Source organism: Prunus persica, chromosome G1 (assembly GCF_000346465.2).
Source record: "Prunus persica cultivar Lovell chromosome G1, Prunus_persica_NCBIv2, whole genome shotgun sequence".
In the NCBI taxonomy this organism is placed as follows: domain Eukaryota; kingdom Viridiplantae; phylum Streptophyta; class Magnoliopsida; order Rosales; family Rosaceae; genus Prunus; species Prunus persica.
Window position 1 is genome coordinate 9,001,219 of NC_034009.1, and position 21,928 is coordinate 9,023,146.

The 21,928-nt window shown below is 36.6% G+C and overlaps 5 protein-coding genes across 6 annotated transcripts; 3 read left to right on the forward strand and 2 right to left on the reverse strand.

Moving 5' to 3' along the window:
• On the forward strand, window positions 1,130-4,356 carry LOC18791625. The gene is made up of 5 exons (XM_007223150.2): window positions 1,130-1,495; window positions 1,950-2,004; window positions 2,144-2,200; window positions 2,480-2,557; window positions 3,795-4,356. Exons 1-5 carry the CDS (start codon window positions 1,193-1,195, stop codon window positions 4,190-4,192), a joined length of 891 nt encoding a protein of 296 aa, XP_007223212.1. The 5' UTR covers window positions 1,130-1,192; the 3' UTR covers window positions 4,193-4,356.
• LOC18789656 (desiccation-related protein PCC13-62) lies at window positions 7,695-9,161 on the forward strand. Its single transcript, XM_007222926.2, has 3 exons — window positions 7,695-8,071; window positions 8,163-8,388; window positions 8,635-9,161. The coding sequence occupies exons 1-3, from the start codon at window positions 7,740-7,742 to the stop codon at window positions 9,010-9,012; spliced, it is 936 nt and encodes a 311-aa protein (XP_007222988.1). The 5' UTR covers window positions 7,695-7,739; the 3' UTR covers window positions 9,013-9,161.
• On the reverse strand, window positions 9,282-12,129 carry LOC18789452 (pentatricopeptide repeat-containing protein At3g48810). Its single transcript, XM_007224380.2, has one exon. It carries the CDS (start codon window positions 11,869-11,871, stop codon window positions 9,877-9,879), a length of 1,995 nt encoding a protein of 664 aa, XP_007224442.2. The 5' UTR covers window positions 11,872-12,129; the 3' UTR covers window positions 9,282-9,876.
• On the forward strand, window positions 12,225-14,887 carry LOC18790851 (ER membrane protein complex subunit 6). The gene is made up of 5 exons (XM_007223412.2): window positions 12,225-12,330; window positions 13,150-13,298; window positions 13,721-13,916; window positions 14,115-14,134; window positions 14,513-14,887. The coding sequence occupies exons 2-5, from the start codon at window positions 13,183-13,185 to the stop codon at window positions 14,541-14,543; spliced, it is 363 nt and encodes a 120-aa protein (XP_007223474.1). The 5' UTR covers window positions 12,225-12,330; window positions 13,150-13,182; the 3' UTR covers window positions 14,544-14,887.
• LOC18789910 (protein REDUCED WALL ACETYLATION 2) lies at window positions 15,040-19,834 on the reverse strand. Of its 2 annotated transcripts, none has more exons than XM_020555193.1 (16): window positions 19,554-19,834; window positions 19,328-19,419; window positions 19,036-19,173; window positions 18,899-18,955; window positions 18,733-18,805; window positions 18,335-18,493; window positions 17,866-18,015; window positions 17,519-17,774; window positions 17,326-17,441; window positions 17,082-17,168; window positions 16,919-17,007; window positions 16,765-16,827; window positions 16,489-16,545; window positions 16,006-16,102; window positions 15,763-15,921; window positions 15,040-15,398 (listed from the first exon to the last, which is right to left on the reverse strand). In XM_020555193.1, the coding sequence occupies exons 1-16, from the start codon at window positions 19,584-19,586 to the stop codon at window positions 15,393-15,395; spliced, it is 1,632 nt and encodes a 543-aa protein (XP_020410782.1). In that variant the 5' UTR covers window positions 19,587-19,834; the 3' UTR covers window positions 15,040-15,392. The 2 variants fall into 2 exon arrangements, with proteins under 2 accessions (XP_020410782.1, XP_020410741.1); XM_020555152.1 differs by having other exon boundaries at window positions 19,036-19,176.

Here is a 21,928-nt window from a genome sequence, read left to right on the forward strand (position 1 = left end):
CAGATCTGGGCCTAGTCCAGGCCAGATCAGTTCTATATATATATATTTTTTGAGTCCAAAACGTTGGGAAACTTTCATTTAAAAACAAATATCAAGGTTTACATCTTCTACGAGTATATCAAAAAACCATTCTATACCAACATGGTCCCAAACATGACTACCTCCTTGCTTAGTTACAAATCTGGCAACAACATGTGCTACCTTATTACAAAGACAAAGAGCAAAAGTGACGAGAACCTTGTTAAATTGGGTAACACACTGTTAGATATCAAAAAGGATACCTTCAATGTTTGCATCAGGTTCACACTCACCATTTAGCATTGCAATACACCGTTGTGCATCAAATTCCACAACCACATCCCAAAAACGCATACGATAATATACCGTCAAACAGCTCTGATTGCCAGAGGAGTCGTGAAGTCCACCCTCACCACATGCTCCTATTGAGAGCCCAAAATTATCTCTAAGAACCCAGCCCACACCTCCTTGCTGGGATGGCGTCACCTAAGCAGCGTCACAAAGGACTCGTAAGTCAAGTGGATAAGAGCAATTATCCTTATACTTGTGGTCTTATGTTCAAAATCCAGACATCATTTGTGTCAAAGAAATCCAATATCATTATACAATATCATCTATATATATAAAGCAAAAGGCAGAGAATGATGAAACATTCAAAATACCAGAAAATACTCTTTGTTAATTCAAACATAGAGTTGAAATTATTAATTAAATGATGATAATATGGTAAATTCATATATTTTCATATTAAAAAATTAAAATTAAAAACAAAATCAGATAATAGGTCTTACTTTTATGGAACATAACTATCTAGATTATCTTTTCTTAATTCTAAAAATAAAATTATAAATAAATAAAAAATTAATTGGCACATACGTGAGCGTGTGCCAAGAGGGGTAGTTATACAAGAAAGACAAAAAAGAGAGGAGAGAGTTTGCCCATACCCGATTATAAAAGGGAAAAAGAAAACAATTATGATTTAAAACAAATAGAAGAAAAGCCAATAACTTAGGCCGTCGGATCCGTACTATGAAGGAGTTGATGTATCGAACGGTGGACCAGGATTAACCATGATATATAACTCCATCGAAATTACTAAACCACCCTTTTTCCTTCCACTTTACCGCAAATCGCATATCCTAGCAGCAGTGTAGTCTGCTTCAAAGCTGGTTCAATGGGGGCACTCTTACACTCCTTCTCTGTAGCTTTTATCACTCTAAAAACTTTAAAACTGGTCAAGGGAAATGGGTCCTCCAGAAACCAAATTTCAAGCTTGGAATTCGCAAATGGGTACTCCTCGTTTTCTTCTCGTAGGCCACTTACCTCTCAGAAGCTCTCTGTTGGACGTAGAAAGTCGGTGATTGTTGGTGCAAAGAAGAACAATAACAAGGAGAAGAAGAAGAACGACAATCATAGCTTCGTATCAAAACCGGATGAGGCCACTGGCCCTTTCCCTGAAGCTGTGCTGCTTAAAGAGGTTGCCTTTTGAATTTTGACACAACTCCATGGTTTTACTCTTTTTTTCCCTTCTTTATTTGGTATTATGAGTTTTTAAATTTCCTTTCCTCTGTGCGAATTTCGGTTTCTGAAATATAAAGACTTTTTAGTGCGACCCTTTACTTTTCAGCCACCGCTGTAGAATGTTCATATTGGTTATCTGAGATTCAAGCTATGTAAATTGTGGCTTAAGTACATTCATATTGTGGGCATCTGAGTTGGCCTTTCCTTTGTTCTGTTTCTTTGGACTATAATGTTTCACCATTAAAGTATGAACCTTGTGTACAAAGGGATCTTCTTTTTCTTGAAAAACTAAATGAAGTTGGATAAGATAAGGTTTTGGGTTGCTTAAGTTTAGGTGCATGTAGTATTACAGTGATGAGATGACTCTAATTGTAATTGATTTTGAGATGAATTTTTATGATGAATTGCAGAAGAAAGTTCAGGAAGATGGTAAACTTCTCCCTGAGTTTGCTGACGCAGAAGAAGGTGAGTTATTCTGATTCAAACGTGTTACAGGTGATTGCTATCTTTTTAAAAGGATGCAATATTAGTTTTCTTTGTTCTGAAGAAAGATTTTGGCCCTATGGGGATTGCTGTTATTGATTTTGTTTTCATCACTATGCAGAGAAGGTGTATGAATTTTTGAAGCTTCAGCGACAAAGCGATTTGAATGAGGAACGAAGTAAGTGTACTTCCTGCTTCTTCTTCTTGCTAGTAGGATTGTCATGTGGTTCCTTAGGGGGCAGGATAATGCACTTTTATGTTCTAGGCTGCATCTACTTCTTTGCTAGTAGGATTTTTGAGATGCAATTTGGCTTTACTATACTGAAATGGTGGAATAAATTGCCTTTAATAATTCATAGAGCAAATGGACAATGTTATGAGTTTTTAACTGCGTGATTTACGATATGTTGCCTTCTAGACTGACATGTTTTATGACTCACTGTTTTCCTTGTCACAGTGCGCCACTATGAGGTGGTTTATCTGATTAATGAGAAGCATGTGGAAGAGGTTGGGAGTGTCAAGGAGAAAATTGAAGGTTGACTTCTAATCTCTTAGTACTGTGTACGTTATTACTGAACCAAATATGATAGAATTCACCATGGATTTTGATGTATTTAAATTTATTTTTCCTTTTGGCATGCTTCTTTGTTCTTCTATACTATCTTGTCTTATAGAACAATAGGACAATAGTTTAAACATAGTGTTTTTATTAGAATGGAGGAGAATAGTACATGGCTTTTGTAGGCTAGTTGGCCTCCTAGTGGTGTAGCTATCGGTTACCTATCTTCTAGTTCATGACTCTAGGCTATTGGCCCTTCATTCATATAGCTATTGGCTGGTCAACTCTTTGTTTTATAGAACAAGGCTCTTGACCTCTATGTGACTATTGGTCACTCTTAACACTTGGCTCCCTTTGTTGGGAGATCTCTTGGCTTGACCACACCCCCTTAGATTGGGTAGCTCTCTTTGTAGCTCCCTTGTAACTTAGTTTTGGATAGCTCTTAGCTCCACCGCCATAGACATTGTTCTCTAGCTGCTTGCTTCTTGTGACTTCATTGAGAAAATTCTTACATATTCATTTAGTTTGCCGACATTCCCATGAAGCTTACAGAATTTCTTCAAGCTTCTAGATTTTTCCATATTTCTTTACCACAAATGTGCATTATTTTCAACAAGAATGAAGTTCAAAAGCAGGGTGAAATTCTCTGATGTCTGAATATCTCTCAAGGGTGCCACGTTTAGCTTGCATTTCTCAAATGGGAAATCAGTTTCTGAGTGCCCAACAGTTTGTAATATGTTTCTTTTCAAATGTTATTTCTTAGAGAGAGCAGGCAATGTGTCTCTTTGGGCAAGAAGGTCAGCACTAGCCCTTCAAATAATCTTTAGCAGTTTTACTTTAGGTGTCATATCATATTTGAAGAATTTTGGGCAGTGGTAAAAAACAATTTGTGAACTTGGATGGATAGCTTATTTATTTATTTAATTTTAACGTTATAATTTCGTTGTTCAATTAACTTAGAAAGCAGCTTGTAATTGCTCAGAATGAAAACTCATCTACTTGCTTGTAATTTCTTTAGCTCCTCACAGAATTTCCTCAACCCATAAATAACTTGACATTGCTTAGAATGAAAGTTCATCTAGGAACTTGCGAATGGTCTACTGATGCATGCATAGACTTATCAGAATTCTTGTAGGACGAGTTTCCCTTTTTGAGTTGCAGTTGAAATGCCAAAGCTTTTTATTGATGTTTATCTGTGAATTACTTGTTGCAGGTTTTCTAAGGGAGAAGAAAGCCAGGATATGGAGAGTGAGTGATTGGGGAATGCGAAGACTAGCATACCAAATAAAGAAAGCCAAGAATGCTTACTACATTCTGATGAACTTTGAGATAGAAGCCAAATGGATAAATGACTTTAAGACCATGTTGGACAAGGATGAAAGAGTCATTCGGCATCTTGTGATGAAGAGGGATGAGGCAATCACAGAGGACTGCCCTCCTCCTCCTGAGTTTCACAGCGCAGGTGCAGGTACGGATTCTGATCAGGAAGAGGAGGAGGATATGGAATACGACGACGAAGAGTACGGAGATGAAGATGGGATTATTATTGTTGACGCTGACAATGCTGATATAGAAGATAGGAAACAAGGAATGGTAGAACAAGTAGCTTAGGAAAAACAGGAATGAGACAACTGAGGGCTGAAACAAGTGAGAAATCAGAAAGTTTTGCGTATTGGTTTTTGTATAAATTTGTGTAACGTTTAGAACGAGAGATGATATTTAAGTATATAATGGCAGATATGCTTGCTTTGATTTTATGTCTAAGTTGATTTAATATATTCCAGTGTTTCGACAGAAACGGTTGATTTGGTCCGCAATAAACCTGTTTAAGCCTTGATGGCCTTTAAGGGACAGGAATTGCTTAACGCTAAGATAAGTGGTTTAAGAAATCTTTAAATCCGATTAATTAAGGTTACTGATTTTCCCACTCTCTTTTTATTTACTTACATTATTTTTTTTTTAAAATTATATATTCTCACTCATCTTTTATTCACTTACACTTCCTTTTATCTTATAGTGAAAAGTATTAAAAAACAAAAAAGAGTGTAGGTGGATAAAAAGAGAGTGGGAAAATCACCACCCTTAATTAAATTGATATTCATAAATCTTTAGATCCGATTAATTAAATTGAGTAATGTAATTTACGGATCTCAAGCCGAGCCTCTAGCCTATTCAGAATCACTTATAGGGTCCACATGTTTCTCCATAGAAGTGATTTTTGGATAAGCCCTTGAGTTTCTTCTAGATTAAAGTAATATGGATGACGGTTGTTTTGGTTGATAATATTCCGGCGATATTTGGGACCATGGCCTGAATTGACATAAGGATATTTTGGGTGAGGTTCATTTTGAGAGATTCCAAAGCCCTACTTTACGAGAAATACTTCTATTAAACGGGGATATAACTATTTTGCTATTTTCGGTCAATAACATTATGACATATGTGTTAATACTTCCACGTGGCATAGTATTATTAGTCAGAAATAGCAAAATAGTGTTACCCTAATTGAAACTAAGTTTTTCTCCTACTTCACATCCAATCGTAATCATAACTGCATCAGGTCTCCAAGGTGAACAACCTCTATTCGATGGAACAATATAGGCAAGAAAAGTGGGCAAAATATATCTGTAACCTTGAAAAGGGATTAGCTATGAAAGCAGAACACGGGGTCCCAATCTCAAACCCGTCGACTGTTTGGTGGATTGCTCAAACTCCTCCCGCGGCGAGAACAGATAGTTGCGTGATCGATTCATTACCATTGCTTTGCATCACCACATAATCCTACATTACATGGCTTCAAGTCAACTGCTCCTGATCCTGAAGTCTTATGTACGACATATTTAATGTTTTAAGACATTCTGGATTGCAAGACAATTAAAAAGGCCACGTGGCATGAGTAGAGCTTAGCTTTTCATTTGTTATCTAATATTTTGTAGTGGGTGAGAATAACGTGTGGGAGTCTATTTTGTAAAACCTGAGAAGTTGAGACAGAACTCTCCTCATGTTGAATAGAAGAACACCGAGAGTTCAAACTGACGACTCTGTTTTTTGGCTAGTAATCACACTAATAAGCACGTGAAGAGCAAACAAACTTGCCACCTCAGCAAGGACACGTGTTAATTGTATCATCAGCTAACATTCCCCCTGATTGGAACGTTGTCGAATGAACACTGTTACACTGGACGATGAAGGTCCTTGTTAAGAATATCTGCAACTTGACCATCTGTGGCACTGGCAGTGGTGGATTCATGATTTGAAATCCAATTGGGCGAAACTTATATTAAAAATTCGAGGTTATGAGTGAATCTCATTAATAAACATAAAAAGATATGCCTAGTAGGAGAACATAATGAGCCTTATTCTCAAATGCATATCTACACATAAATAAAATTATAGCGAAAAAAAAAAAAACTGTTCTTTTTCTTAAAAAAAATTTCCACAAATTCTTTATTTGCTTGAGGTTCAGTTGTGATCTTACATAACAAAAGATAACCTATTTAATCCAACATCCCATCAAAAAATCAAATAAATTCTCATAATAACATCAATGCCTTTAATCAAACATTAACATACCAACAACAAATCAAAACATCTCAAAAATACCAATATCAAATCAAATATCTCAACAAATTTCCAAAAATCAAAGACCTAATTAATTTCAACAAAGTCAGCAAATTATAATTCATTCTTTAAGTAAATTCTAGAATAGATTAGAACACATAACTTCTAACCTATTTAGAATATATTAAATTTAATGTTGTCATACAAAATCTTAAAATTTAGAGGTAGGAAATTAAAGAGAAGATAATTAAAGAGAAGAGAAATTTTATGTTATGCATACATATGGCTTACTTTTTGGGTGGGCATTGGTTTGTATGTTTCACATGGGTGGGCATTGGTTTGCATGTTTCACATGGGTTGGCCTATTCTACATGGGTATTTTTTATTTTTGAAAATTTCGGGGCAGGCAGCAGCCCACCTTGCCCTAGGTGTAGGACCGCCCTGATATGTGGGAATATATTGCACAACTAGATCTCGACATTGAACTCATTCTCTAATAAAATGATAATCGATCTCCAAATGTTTAATAAGAGAGTGAAAAACTGGATTGACACTAAGAGCCAATGCATACAGATTATCACTATGACTAATAGGTGCCTCTGGCAGTGTCATATGCAAATCACACATTATCTGTCTAATCCAAGCAATGTCTGCTGCACAATTGGCTAGAGCACGGTATTCGGCTTCAATGGTTCGGCTTCAATGGAACTATGAGAGACTACATCTTGTTTCTTGGATGACCATGAAATTGGATTATCACCAAGAAATACAACATAACCTGTGCAATAAAATATTTAGGAAAAAAAAAACACTACTCTATCAGTTGACATGTTATGTTCTAAATCGTTAAATTATTACAATAATTTAAATTAAGTGAAATACTAATAAATGCATGAACTCTAAATATAGAGGTGATGGGGTGTTCTTTGCTCATACTTCAGTTTAGATGGGCAGAGCAAAAAGGTCATAAAATCATTGTCTCATTTTCAATACAATATAAGGAAAATGAGATAAAGCCAGTCTCATAAATATGTTCATATATGATTTTCTTTTCTTTTCTTTTTGATAGGTATGGTAATAATGGCTTTGTGGAATAATTTATTATTATTATTATTATTATAGCAATTCTGGAAATAAATTTCTTTGAGAAGAAAAAGGAAGCTTCTATTTTGTACACAGTCATAGCAAACTTTTCCAAATGCAAACGCAACTCTCTCTTTTCAAGTATGAATTATGCCCCGATCATAGGCCACCTACACCCACCATGCATGATGCATGCAAAGACAAACGTACTTCAAGGATCCTAAATTATCCTCTTTGATTTGAATAAGTAATTGAATAATATGATAAATTAAAATTAAAATGATAAAAAAGTAGGAAAAGAAATAGTAGCAATTGAAATCAAGACCCATGTGCCCATTCCAAGTTTGACCGAGTATCCTCCTTCTGCCATCTGGCATTAAAAATCCACAATTTTTTTGGTTTTTGGGCATGAAACTCATGAGTTCATGAGCCAAAGGCCATCTCTATAAATGAGCAATGCCCTCAGTGAAGAAGACATACACCACACCAGTAGTTATAGCAGAAACAAACAAATATGGCACAATTTGCTTATGTCACCACCGCCATTGTTGCCTTCTTCCTCATCCTCCTTCCACCATCTTATTTTTCTGAATCTACTTTAAGCCATCACCCTCGCTCCTACTCACCTACACAATCAGATGTTGATCTTTTAGAATTTCCTCTGAATTTAGAGTATTTGGAAGCTGAGTTCTTTCTGTATGGCTCTTTGGGCTATGGCTTGGATAAAGTTAATCCAGGCTTAACCCAGGGAGGTCCATCTCCCATTGGTGCTCAAAAAGCCCATTTGGACCACTTCACTAGGGATGTTATCACGCAATTTGCATGGCAAGAAGTTGGACACTTGAGGTTCAATCTTCTTTCTTTTGTTTTAATGGTTTTTTTATTTATAGTATTTTTCCCATACCAAACTTTGTATTAATTATGTTATTTTATGCAGAGCTATTAAAAGTAAAGTAAAGGGATTCCCAAGGCCATTGTTGAATTTGAGTGCAGAATCATTTGCCAAGGTGTTTGATTCTGCATTTGGTCATCCCTTGGTTCCCCCTTTTGACCCCTATGCCAATTCAATCAACTATCTCCTTGCATCCTATGTGATTCCTTATGTTGGTCTCACTGGGTATGTTGGAACCGCCCCAAAGCTCCAAGGTCGTGTTTCCAAATCGGTAAGCTTCAAACACAATAACAAGAAACTGAAAATATAACCCGATTATTTGTTCACGTTCACCAAATGATCTGACAGTGTTTCGTTTATTCGAATCGAATCAAATCTGGGTTCGCTCTTAACTTCATTTATTATTAGTAGTATTGACAAATTCAAATTGCTTGGTGATTTGATATATATATATATATATATATGTAACAGCTAGCTCTAACATTACTCATTATTAATTTATGTGGGTTATGTTCAGCTTGTTGCAGGGCTTTTGGCAGTGGAATCAGGTCAAGATGCAGTGATTCGAGCATTGCTATATGAGCGTGCCCTGGAGAAGGTGCAACCATATGGTATAACAGTGGCTGAGTTCACTAATCGCATTTCAAATCTAAGGAATAAGCTAGGACATGGAGGTTGGAAAGATGAAGGCCTTGTGGTTCCCAAATACAGAGGTGCTGAGGGAAAAATCACTGGCAACGTTCTCGCCGGGGACGAGTTCTCACTCGGATATGACAGGACACCACAGGAGATACTAAGAATTATATATGCGAGTGGTAATGAACATGTCCCTGGAGGTTTCTATCCTAAAGGAGCTGATGGCCATATTGCTAAATCTTATTTACATAATGCATAGAACTTGAACAAATTAATGGTACTAGTTAGGTTGCCATGGCATTCAGGTTCCTGGTTTAGACAGTTTGTTTTCAGTAGTTGTAGACAGAATAAATGTTTGTAGACAGAATAAATGTTCTTAATAATGATTGTGATCAAGGAATTGCTTCATGATTCAGTTTGCACACATTTCAATTCGATCACTAATGTAGTTTAAAAAAAATAAAATAAACAGAAAAACCAATCAGTAAGCTTAACTCACAGACTGGGGGTTCATAATATAAGATTGCAAGATAACTTGTAACCAGACAATAAAGAAGATACAGGTAATGGTGCATCCCAAACTCCTCATTTATACACCCCATGAACATGATACATAGTTAAGTCTGCACACCACACGGATCATTCTCGACCCAAAAAAGAGAAACAAAGGACGTAGGTTACATGAAAAAAGTAATCGCGTATCAAGACAAGAAGACATAAGAGGAGGGTTTTGATATACAGTGACCTGTTGCAGGCACATACATTCAGCATTTCTGGTGTCAATGGTTGTTGAACTTAAGCTCTTAACCGTCATCCTTACGAATTTATGCAGAGCAGAACCAATAGCTGCTGCTGCAAGAACCATTTGTACATCAAGTTTCCACGTTGGTCATGAAGGGGCAAAATTGCAGTTACAAAGTCATCGTAAGGTAAGCAGCAAGTAAGCAGGGAATTAGCATATGAACTGCTCGATGTTCACAAGTAACAGGACATATAAGTGTAAGCAGCCAGGAGGTCGCAGCATATGGAATGTGTTAAGTTTAGCATCAGGCACATTTATCAATGTTAGGCTAAGAATATATAAAACAGATGATTCTTCACATTAACATCAAGCTCATGTTTCTTATGCATTGCGAAGTATATCGTCCAGTATGTAGATTGGCTCCAACTGACCTAAAGTGCTAAAGAAACACCGCACTAACACATTCCATGTGCCAATGCTGGGGCAGATCCCTTCCCTTATCATCTTATGAAGATAAACCATGGCTTCATCTAAACCTATCGAATTACAAATCCCAGACAGAAGACTGGTGTAAGCTATTACATCTGGCTGCCACTCCTTTGCCGCACCAATACTGTTGAAAATCTGAGTAGCAGTGCTTATCCTACCTTGCTTACAATAGGCATATATAATTATGTTATATGTGATGGCATCAGGCTTTGTTCCCCCCACCAGCATTTTGCCGAAAAGCTGCATACCGTCCTTGGTCATTCCAGCTTGACAAAAACCATTCAAAATGGTATTGTAAGTTACCAAATTCAGTTCCATCCCTCTTTCCTGTATCTCCTTAACAAGTCCAAATGCTTCTTCGAATCTGTTCACCTTGAAGAGACCGTCCAATAGCTCATTATATGTTGTAATGTTAGGAAAACACCCATGCTTCTCCATCTTATCAAGCATCTTGACAGCCCAATCTACCTTTCCATCGCCACATAACCCTTTGATGAATGTGTTAAATGTAACTGTATTTGGAGGACAACCTTCAGCAGTCATATTTTCCACAAGACATTGAGCTTGATGAAACATAAAATTCCTACAAAGAACATCCACCATGCAGGTATATGCTATAACATTAGGACGGCAACCATGGTTCATCATATTGTTCCAAGTCTCAGATGCACCAACAAGGTTACCAGCTTTTGCAAAGCCATCAATAAGAGTGCTATATGTGGTCGCATTTGGAGGGCAGCCATTTCTCTCCATCTCATGTAAAACAGATACAGCATCACCAATTTTCCCATTAGAGCAGAGACCATGTATCAGACTAGTATATGCAATAATATTGGGCACAAATCCCTCACGAATTATGCGTTTCCACAAGCCAAGAGCTTCATGGACTCTCCCTTCTAGAAAATAACCCTTTATCAAGGAAGTAAAGGTGTGAATATTAGGACTACATCCTCTCACAAACATTTGAGCCAAAACTGCAAGAGCAGACTCAACGTTCCTCATATCAGAAAGAGAATTAATAATTGTTGAGTATGTGATAACATTAGGGTCTATTCCTTTATCCACCATTTCAACCAACAATTCCAAAGCCTCCTCAATTTTGCACTCTTTGCATACCCCATTTATCACAGCATTATAAACAGGCACAATGGGATCAAACCTAACAGCAAGCTCCCTGGCTTCTTCTACCTTTCCAACTCTACACAAAGCAGACACTACAGTCGTATAGCTCACCGCGTCTGGAGAACATCCTTTCTTCGACATTTCAACAAGCAACTTGTGAGCACCATCCGCTCTATCATTTTTACACAACGCCTTCAAAAGAATGTTATATGTATACACATTTGGCTCCATCCCATCTTTCTTCATATTACTATATATCGGATTAATCATCTGGAACCTATTCTCACTAAGCAATGCATCCAAGAGGTGATTGTAAATCTTGACCGTTGGTTTGCACCCAAATTCTCTTATCCTATAGAACATTTTCAAGGCCTGCTCAGCCAACCCAGCTCGCCTATAAGAGTTGATCACACTTATGAACAACTCCTCAGAGCAGCCAAGTCCCTCCAATTTCATTTGGTTCAATAGGTACTGCACACCATCCATTTCACATTGGCTCCCAAGCTTCACAATCATGGCCTCGTACGTTAATGGGGTGTGCTTGAAAGCTCTTGAATTGGAAATGGACCTGAAGTATTCTAATGCCGACGCTATGTGGTGCTCGTGTCTTAACCTCTGCAACACATCATACTCTTTAAGAAAGGCTTGGCTGGGTTCCATTTGGGGTTTAGGGTTTGAATTGAGAATTGGGTTTGTGTTGAGCACAAATGGTCTTGATGGTTTGTGAACTTTTAGCAGCAGGGAGCGTCCTTCTTTCAAATACATGATAAGGACAAGCTCAAATTCAGCTCATCAAATAACAAAAACCCCCAAACCCCAGCTAACACAAACTTTATGAATTCGAAAATGGTGACCAAAGCAAGAACCAAAAAAAAAAGATCAAATTTTGAGTGTGCAAACAATGAAAGTTCGAAATTTTGAAGATTTCTTAGAGTTGGGTTTGCAGTAAATGGTTCAAATTCTAGCTCAACGCCGGATTTTCATGTTCAGGAGAGGAGTACCATCGTCTTCTCAGAAGTTTGGGTTGTATGTATGTAGAATGAAAATGTGGGGGTACTGATGTAAATATAAAAATATTTGGGGCGAAATATGAATTAATAAAAAGTCTGACACACACTCCGACTCGGACTCAGTTTTCTTCTAAGGACCCAAAAACCCAATTAGACAAAAACAAAGCTCATTCAGCAGCAGAGTGGAAGAGCAGGCCTCCGATCGCTCCTCAGTGTACGTACATCCATCTCTGGCAATCTTAATTTCCTCAATTCTGTTTTCCGTTTTGGTTGTTTATGTTTTTGACGAATTTGATGTTATGTTGTCTTCAGTTCCCAAATAACAGATCTTACCGTTTGTTATCTATTCTATATTAACTGAGTCTGGAACATGCGGAACCATATTCTGTGTTTTAATTTTTCTTTATAGGGACGTGGGTTTTATTTTTTATTTTTTAATTTCCAATAATTCATTGTAAACATTGGATTTTTTTGTGATTCTATCTCTGTTTCTGTATAATTTTCTTGGTTTTAGATTTAGTTCCTAGAAGAAGAAAAAAAAAGATAACCCAGTTCAACTGGTGCTGATGTGCTGAGTGAGAGATATCAAAGGTCTAATATGGACTTAAGGCGCCAGGATCGCCAATATTCATGACTGGTTTTAGCTGGTTAAGTGAGGTTTATATGTTGAAATCTTGATAATTTAATTCATCATAAACCCACTAAAGAGTCTTCTATGTGTTTGCAAAACTTAAAGCAAACCCGTTTGACCCTTGTTCTCTCTAGTTTTTCTCCTCCGGCGGTGGAGTTTCAGATTTACCATCCCTGTGAATTTAGGAAGTACCTAGGAGTTCCACCCATTGTGTTCTGAAATTTTTGTGTATATTTGCTTCCTCAGTAGTTTCACCTGTTCCATTTCCTTTTTTTTTTAGGTTCACTCTTATGCTATGATTTACGTTTTTGCGGACTAGTTGCTCTATGAACCTGTATTAGTTATTCACTGATGGTTTGTACCAAACTAAGGGATGGTTTATATTTTGTCTTTTTTCTTCAGAAATTATTTGTCAGCTCACAGAAAGCAGAAGGTATGGGTGGACATAATGACTCAAGTGCATCTGAGAAGAAACTGAGCGAGGCTGCAAATGTTGTGCCAACCCTCAATGCTGAGAATTTGCAAAGTAACATGAAAGTTATATATTACAGGTTTGTTTTGATAACTTCGTAGACCATGAATCTATTCTCTGTCCCCATATGTTCTTTACATTGACTTGTCGAGCCTCAAAAGGTTGGTTTTTATGTCGATCTTAGGAGGAGGGAGGGCAATAAAACAAGGAATTTTTTTTTATAGATTTTAGCTCTTATAGTTTGTTCAGTTTTCTCCAGTAATTGATGAAGAAATGTCTTGTTAAATGTTGGGAGGGATCGTGGTTCCAGATATTGCTCATGTTGATTACTATATGGTATCAGGCTAGTGTAACAAAATAACCTTTTCGATTCATCATAATAACATGTGGGAAGATCTCACTCCAAAGAATTTGATTACTTCAGACTTTGTCATGCTAGCTAATCCATTCTTACAACTTTCTGTGTCAATACTAAAAAATTCTGTATTTCCCCTTGTGCAGCCGAACATTTATGTCTATCATCGGTGGGGTCATTGCTGGAATTTTGGGATTCACAGGCCTTACTGGTTTTATCTTTTATTTTCTTGTTATGGCTGTCACTTCAGTTGGACTCATTGCCAAGGCAGGGTTTACAGTTCATTCATATTTTGATAGCTGGAACCAGATTATACTTGATGGCTTTCTTGGTGGGCTTTTGGTACGCCCTCTTTTATTTAACAGTTCTCTTTGATAGGCTACACTTTAAATTAGTTGTAATTGCTGATATATCTAATATAGTTATTAAACTAATGTAAAATTTGTGATGACACATCTAACATTATCAATACCTTCATCTTCTTGATTTCCTTCTTCTCTTTTACCTTTGACTAACAACTGTTTTCTTTTCATTTTGCAGTCATTTGTGCTGTTCTGGACGTATCCTTTAAACAAATGAGAGCATACTTAATAATAACAATATGTGTGTATGTGTGTGACCGATTTATGGTACTGAATTGATGTTGTTGGGTAAGGAAATCTCTTTTGCCAGCAACATCATAATATACAACCTAAGGGGAAATCAGTTGTTTTTGGAGCAGCCAGATCATGCCATACAGTTCTCAAATTTTGGGATAATATTCTGAAAACTAGTACTTTTTTTGCCATGACAACTCTTATGGCATGACCATGGTGCCTCCAAGAGCATTGGTATTTCGCAAAATCATGTTAGACCGAATTTCTGTGAAAATCTGTAAACATGTGTTTTAGCTAATTCCTATGTCTCTGATGTTTCCTTGTTTTCCTTGACATAAAAAGATTTGCTTATGACATTGTGCATATATTCTGAGGAGTTATCTGCAACATCTCAAACCGAAGGAACCCTGCGTTGCTGCTAACTCTTTATTATATCAAGAATGAAGTGAATCCGCTGCTGCTTTGGGGATGGCCAAGTTATTTTTGTTAAACGAATGTAATTGTGGGCTTTGCCCGCCTCTATTTTTCCCTATGAAAACACTTCAGCTAAAAGGCTAGCATGCTTAGGCTTATTGACGTACCTGCAGAACTTTTTGTTTTAGGTCATTTGTTTTATGAAAGCTGCTTTGTTCGTTGGATTCTAATCACAATAGTTTTCTTTTAACGAATTCAAATGTTAGATAAACGTAAAGAAATGAAATTTTATATATTGGGTCAGTTGAGTTCCTTCCTATGTAGATGCCGTGGCATTCATGGATCAGAGAGCCCATCCAAACAGAAGTGACTAATTTCTCTTCTACTTTTCTGGGTAAAATTCTTTAGGACTAATTATTTTGATAACGGAAAGACAAAAAAGGAAGTATGAGATATGTTTGACAAACTCTTGGATCATTTTACTATAATGGTAGCAAAAGTTGAATATAAGTATGGCAAAGGTATTCCCCTGGTTGGAGTTCAAATTAATTACCCACCCTTCCCTATACAATTTATGTCCCAAAATCTAATACTACTACAATGCTCATTGCTGAGAAGAAAAGAAAAACTAATACAATGATCTGCATTTCCATTAATAACCCAGACGATCAGCAGCAGATGAATCCGTATCTCCAATGGGTTACGGAGGCAAAGAACTCTTGCAGTGGAACGGTATTCTCCCGTGTTCACGAATAACTTTTACAAGCAAGTGGCCTTGCGTGCTATATCTTTTTTTGTATTTGAATTATCAGACCTGTGGAGTTTTTTCAAGTATCAACCAAATTCCAAAGTGAGATGAGAAACCATATTAAAACTTTCAACTTTAAATTTCCAATGTAGTGTTCAAGTTAAATTTTTGACGGAACAAAATTTCAGCTTTACGTAGGGCCGTCATTCCTTGGCACTTGACCTTCCTGATGAAAACCATAGTGTACATATCCCACCATTCCACTTTCTATTTAAAGAAATGCGATATTGAACACTAGGATGGAGGTTAGTACATGCATTTCCATGAGTAGGTTTTCAGCTTTTAAGGCCAAGGAATGATTTGCACTCATACTCATTTTGGACAGCGTGAAACGGACTGAGATTAACCAATTCAGAGGAGTAAAACTTACCAGCATTTGGGGGATTTTTAGGAAGACAAAAGAGATGAAGTATAATCCACATGATATTGCTGTGGCTGTAATTATGTTGTTGACAAGGCGCTTGTCATCTTTACTGGGTACAAACGCTATTTTCAACGTATTTGTGAGGTCAAAAAGCCTGTAAGAGATCTGCAAGCAAGCAAGCAAAAATTGAAGCATGAAAAAGAAAGGCCAGATATTTTCAGATTACAGCATACAACATCCTTTACTTACAGCAACGTAAATGGCAGAAGTGAGCATGAAGTTCAATAGCGGGTATTCTGGGATCATAGAGAGCAACAACTTAGGCTGAGCATCAGGGACACCAGATCTGCAAGTTTTCATGCAAGTCGGAATAAGAAATGTAGGTAATGTAGGCATAAACATGTATACCATGCGACCTTCCATTAAAACCAAAATTAAAAGGGAAACTGAAGTTCGACCAATTCTCAGTGACTCATCAAGAAAATTTCATTTCCCATTTAAGATATTGATCCCTTTTTACCTATAGACTAACAGAAGGAACTACCGCTCCACCTTCTTTGTTTTTCTTTGGTGTAGGGGGAATTGTTTAAAATAGAAGTTGAGAGGGGATATTTAAAATTACCCTAAGATTCACAGGGAATTTATGACAATTTTTCCTTTTTGCTAACATTAGTAAACACTTATGGACTATCTTTAGCAAATAACTGGAGCACAAAGTGAGCTTCAGCTTACCTTAACCAGACGTGGAATTGCAAGATGTAGGTCTCCAGTGTTATCTTTCCAAGCCATCTGGTAAACCAAAAGTAATGTTAGGGAAAAAAAAAAACAAAAGTTTTAAAGATCACAAGCATCTTTATAATGGAGTAATTTTTTACTGAAAACCAAAAAGATAAAGCTACCATAATCTTTAAGAATAACACCCGATGGTGTCTGCAGCAAATGCTATGACTCTAATGTATGAGAAGAAAACAGATTAAAATCAGAGAGATCGCAAGATGAAACACTCACGCAAAAAGGGTCAAAGAGTAGCTGCGGAATTGCTGTGTGACATTGCGCAAACTTATGTAGACCCTGATCAGCAAGAACAAGATGCTATATTAGCAAATAAAAAAAAATTATGGGCAGTCAAAAATGTTAAAATACTCAGGGCAAGATACCATACGTTATAGGAATCCATGAGGTATATGGATGATATTTGTTGTAAGTAAGCTTGTCCATCTTGTATATATACTCAAACCACAGATATCCCACCTAGAAATTCAGAGACTGCATCAGAGATGAATGTTTAAGAAGCAGAATTTTCGTGATTATGAGAATCACAATACCGTTACGGTTATCAGTGTAACAGCTGTTTTGATTGACATTTTACGCTTCCATTCTGCTTCCTCCAGTTTCTCCATCCACCTTTCAACCTATAAAGACTTACGTCAATTGGTTATCTACTGAATCATAGGAATGACAACCCAAACAGATCCATATCGAACACCAGTCAAATACGAAAGTTTACATGAAAGATAAAATTAGATCAGAAAATAGGGAAAAATGAACAGGATTTTTATCAAGTCTTACAGTTGGATGATAGTAAGCATATATCATTCCAATTATCCATATGTATCGATCAAGGCCCGAGCGGAAATGCCATTCATGCAAGAGGGGTAAACCTGGTTTCGCAGGATCTGTGTAGCCTGCAATTTTATTAGGAATTCGGGTCAGTGATGTGCAATGTTTTTACATGGAAAATAATGCTCGACCAGTTACTTACCAAGAAGGAATGTGAGTGGGCTCCAAAGCAATTCAAACACTCCAGGTATTTCCCATACCAAGATAACAACCAAGAAACAACCAATGATTTTTACAGCTATCACTGACCCAATCTCATTATGCTTGTTCATAATACCGAGTGCCCCATAAACCATAAGAGTGAACAGAGTGTGCATGGGACAGATGTAGTATAGCACGTAACTGTTGTTAAGGACAACACAGCAAAACAATACCAAGAAATTTAGCCGCCACATCATCTGCTCAACAACAAGGAATGAAATGCGTTAGATATATGCTAAATGTGACAAACTCACCCACACAATCTTATGGATCTAGAGAACTGCATACCTGTGCAAACCTTGCAAGGCTGAAATCTTTGCGAACATAATAATAAGAAAAGTTTCCAAATCCAGTCATCCAGACATATGCAGCAATAAATACTCGGATTGCATTATAAATTTCTGTTGCAGCAAAATAGTGGTACAACAAAAATAACACCTGTAACATGGAGGAACAAAGGGTAAGACCTCAATGATGACAAGACTAACATGGATATATAATTAATAAGTCCTAATAGCACGTGTTTAGAAATCCTCCATGCACTCTAACACTGATGAACTTTTTGTGCTGGAAATGACAAAGTTAGACATGGAAAATCAGATGCCTTGTAGTATTGTAGATGACAGAAGCATATGATTTGATGAACATACACCAAGAACTAATGGTTTTTATGTTGAACATGGGTTGCAAAATCAACTGACCAACATATAAGCATAATCAACAAGCATACGTCATAAATGAAAACAAATTGACCAACCTGCATCCAGCCTTTCCACTCCTCAGTTTGATGCCTATTCAGATAAAGAATGGATTTCCCAGTTAATGGAGACTTCTCATTATGTATCGTGAAAGAAGCCATTGCCGAAACTATGATGAGAAGGAAGTAAAGAAATATGAAAAGATCCCGGTTGTAACTCTGCACAAACAGATGACATTCAAATATATAAGGCTTGTCACAAAGAGATATTTTAAAAACAAAGGGCAAAATGGAGAACATAGATGAATTTCACTAGTGCTTTTTTTTCCTTTCTACAATTTAAATTAGCGTTTGTAATCAAATATTTGTTTAGAGACATTGCTTTATTGAAAACCAAACAATGCCGAGAAGGAAGACTGAAATGCTTAACACACAAACGACTAAGTTATCAACGTCACCTTAGTTGCTGTGTTGAAGAAATCCGTACGATCACATAAGTAGAAGTATGCCAAAAGGACACTAAATTCAGATCTGTAGACGAGAGAGAAAGAAAGGCAAAGGTCAACATTCCAATACAGCAGTAAAGAATACTCCTTAATTTGATCCATGACTAAATTGACTTACATTGCTCTAAGCGTCAACCGGTTTTCAAGCAAGAAGGCCTCATCCATCAAAATGAACCTACACCGATATAATAATCATAAGCACATGGTATGAGTATTTTAAATTGAAAACTTGTGCAATGACCGTAATTTAGAAACCTGAATATAGGCGACCAGGCAGATAAAGTTCGAGCTTTCGGTGAGGCGGATTGGAGACCTCCGCCCTCTAATAAAACAGCTCTGTCATCCTCTTTAACCGCCTCTTTTTCCACTTCAACCAAATTCACTTCAGAGTACCTACTAGTGTCAAAAACCAATCTTATTCAGCACAAACACAAAACGCTTATTCGATCAGTTACATACACATACAATGTAGTTCTATATATATTTTTTGAATGGGTAATTAATACAATAAGCAATTGAGCTATAGCGCAAAAAGTTTTGAACTCACAATTTTGAAGAGAGTGAATTCTTCTTGTACTCCAAGAACTCAGAATAAATCCAAGCTGCGATGAGAGGTATAACTCCAAGCAAAAACGAAACCTGCAATGCATGGAAGTAAAATCCTTACTTATCCTTGAACAAAAATCACCGACAAAACTACATCAATTCAAAAGCGCACACTCAAATCCGAGCATGATCTGAAAGAAAACACTAGAAGCTGAGAAATTGAGTACCTGGCCAACAGTGACGGGGCTAAAGATCATCATCTTGGCAAGCCTCGGATCAAACGCAGAGATCAACGAGCAAGCATTTCATGGATCCGATTCACTCGCTCAGAGCCGAAATGGAAACGAATCTAAGGATGAAATGCAATGTATTGTAATATACGCCGCGATACAGAGTATTAAATTGAGAGAGAGAGAGAGAGCGCGTCGGAGGGAAGGAGAAGGTGAAAAACGAGTGAGGAACAGACTCAGAGGGAAAGAGACGGTGAGTTAGTGAGTGACAACCATATATGATTATAATTGCCTTCTTTTTTATTAAAAAAAAATTTCTTTGAATGAAAGATTTAAATTAAATCGTTCCCTTAATTGCCCTTTTTATGGTATGGGGATAGATAGAGTTAGGGCCCTTCGTTTGTGAGGCGTAGGATTCTGATCGGACGGTGTGGATGTGGATCCACACGGTTCTCACTTGTGAGGATTGAGTGGGTTCTGACACCCACACATTAACATGTCCATGTTTTCCAAAAAAATTTCCAATTATAAATCGATGAGGTTGATGAGGTTTTCTCACACTGTCAAAGTATATGAAAATTTGGATATGAGAACATTTGCAAGTAAAAGTTATTTCCACTCGCTAGACCGTTGGCTATTTTCTTATCTTCTTGTTAAGGGAAAGTGGGATAAATTTCAATGCCTAATTATAAATGGAGGGAGATAGAACAGCAAACTTGTCACATCTAACTTCAACTTTGGGGATATTGTTTTTTAAAGATTGAGATTGACACTTCAAACGAGTGAATGGAGTTGGTATGGAACCATATTACCTAAGTGAATGGAGTTGGTATCCAACTATATTTCCTACAATAAATGTTTTTAATTTTAGACACGTGTCAAGTATTAAGAAGAGTGATAAGTATACATCTTGAATTAAAATAGTAAGTAAAAATATTTCCATTTCCATTATAATGTTTTGAAATTATTACCACAAATAATAACCATCTATACCAATTACTATTACAAAGGCGAGGTCTTTGTTTTATCAATATTTTATTCGTTAAACTACCACTTCAATTATAAAACGCATGTTTGATTGCATAATAAGTAAGGGTGGGCATCAGGATCGGAAAACTAAAACATCGAACTAAACCGGTGAAAAAAAACAGGTTGACCAAAAAAGTCAACAAACCGGACCGGTTCCAACTTTACATAAATCAAAATTCATTTCCAACACATTAAAATACATAGAATTCGTTTTTAACACACACTTACTCATCACATTTTTCATTGGAGATAGTGTAAGCACTCTGTATTTGGAGAAAAACTTCCATGTCTCTGGAATAACACTATTTTGTTATTCTCGATTAATAATACTATGACAAACGTAATAACACTTCTATGTGGCATAATATTATTGAACAAAAAAAGCAAAACAATGTTATTTCATTTTAACTAAATTTTTCTCCTGCGTTTGCCGTCTTCGGGTATTTTTATATATAATTTGCCTTCTTTTTAAAGCCTTTTCTCTGTGGAAAAGGATGGCCTGATAAAATTGTTGTCGGCACACTTTGAATTGAAGAGATTGCGTAAAATTATCGGATCCAACCGAATGATATACTTTAAGACCAGGGCCAACTTGTCCATGGCTCTAAATGTAGTCCATGTTTGTTCCTGTTATTCATTATCAGTGTCGTCCCATCACTCCCCGACTACCCATCTGCTTTGACGAGACCTAAATAAAAATGGGTCATATCATCACTAATTATTCATTGAAACAAATTTAAGTCTAAACTAAAATTGAATAAACACGAAAAGGAAAACTTGAATGAATTAAACTTTAATATAAGCCAATAAACTACAGGAGGAGAGAAGTTTCTCTCACACATACACTATCAAAATATCGTAAAAATTCAAACTTAAAACTACTTATCTGCAAGTTAATGCCCTTTTGCAATAGACGAGGTCACTATAAACAAACAATGCCAGTTATTTTCTCAATTTATAAAAATAAAAAATAAAAATAAAAAAAAGCTAACTGATAGCAACATACACTGAACACTCATAATCGTCGGCCCATCATTCATTTATTAACCTATTGCTTTTTTTTTTCTAAGGGCATTCGTCTCTTTCACTCAATTGCACCATCCCGATTCGTTGGGTATTATAATTTTCAATTATTATTTCACAGTAACTTTTTTGAAGTTTCCGACTAAATTTTTTCTTTCTTTTTAAGTACAATCGATTAAAGGAGGTGAATTTACACATTCTTTCTTTTTAAGTACAATGGATTGAAGGAAGTGAATTTACACAAATATTCATTAAATGCACGGAGATTTTGAACCTCTGCCAAAAAGCTACCAACTACCACACCCAGCAAATAAATACAA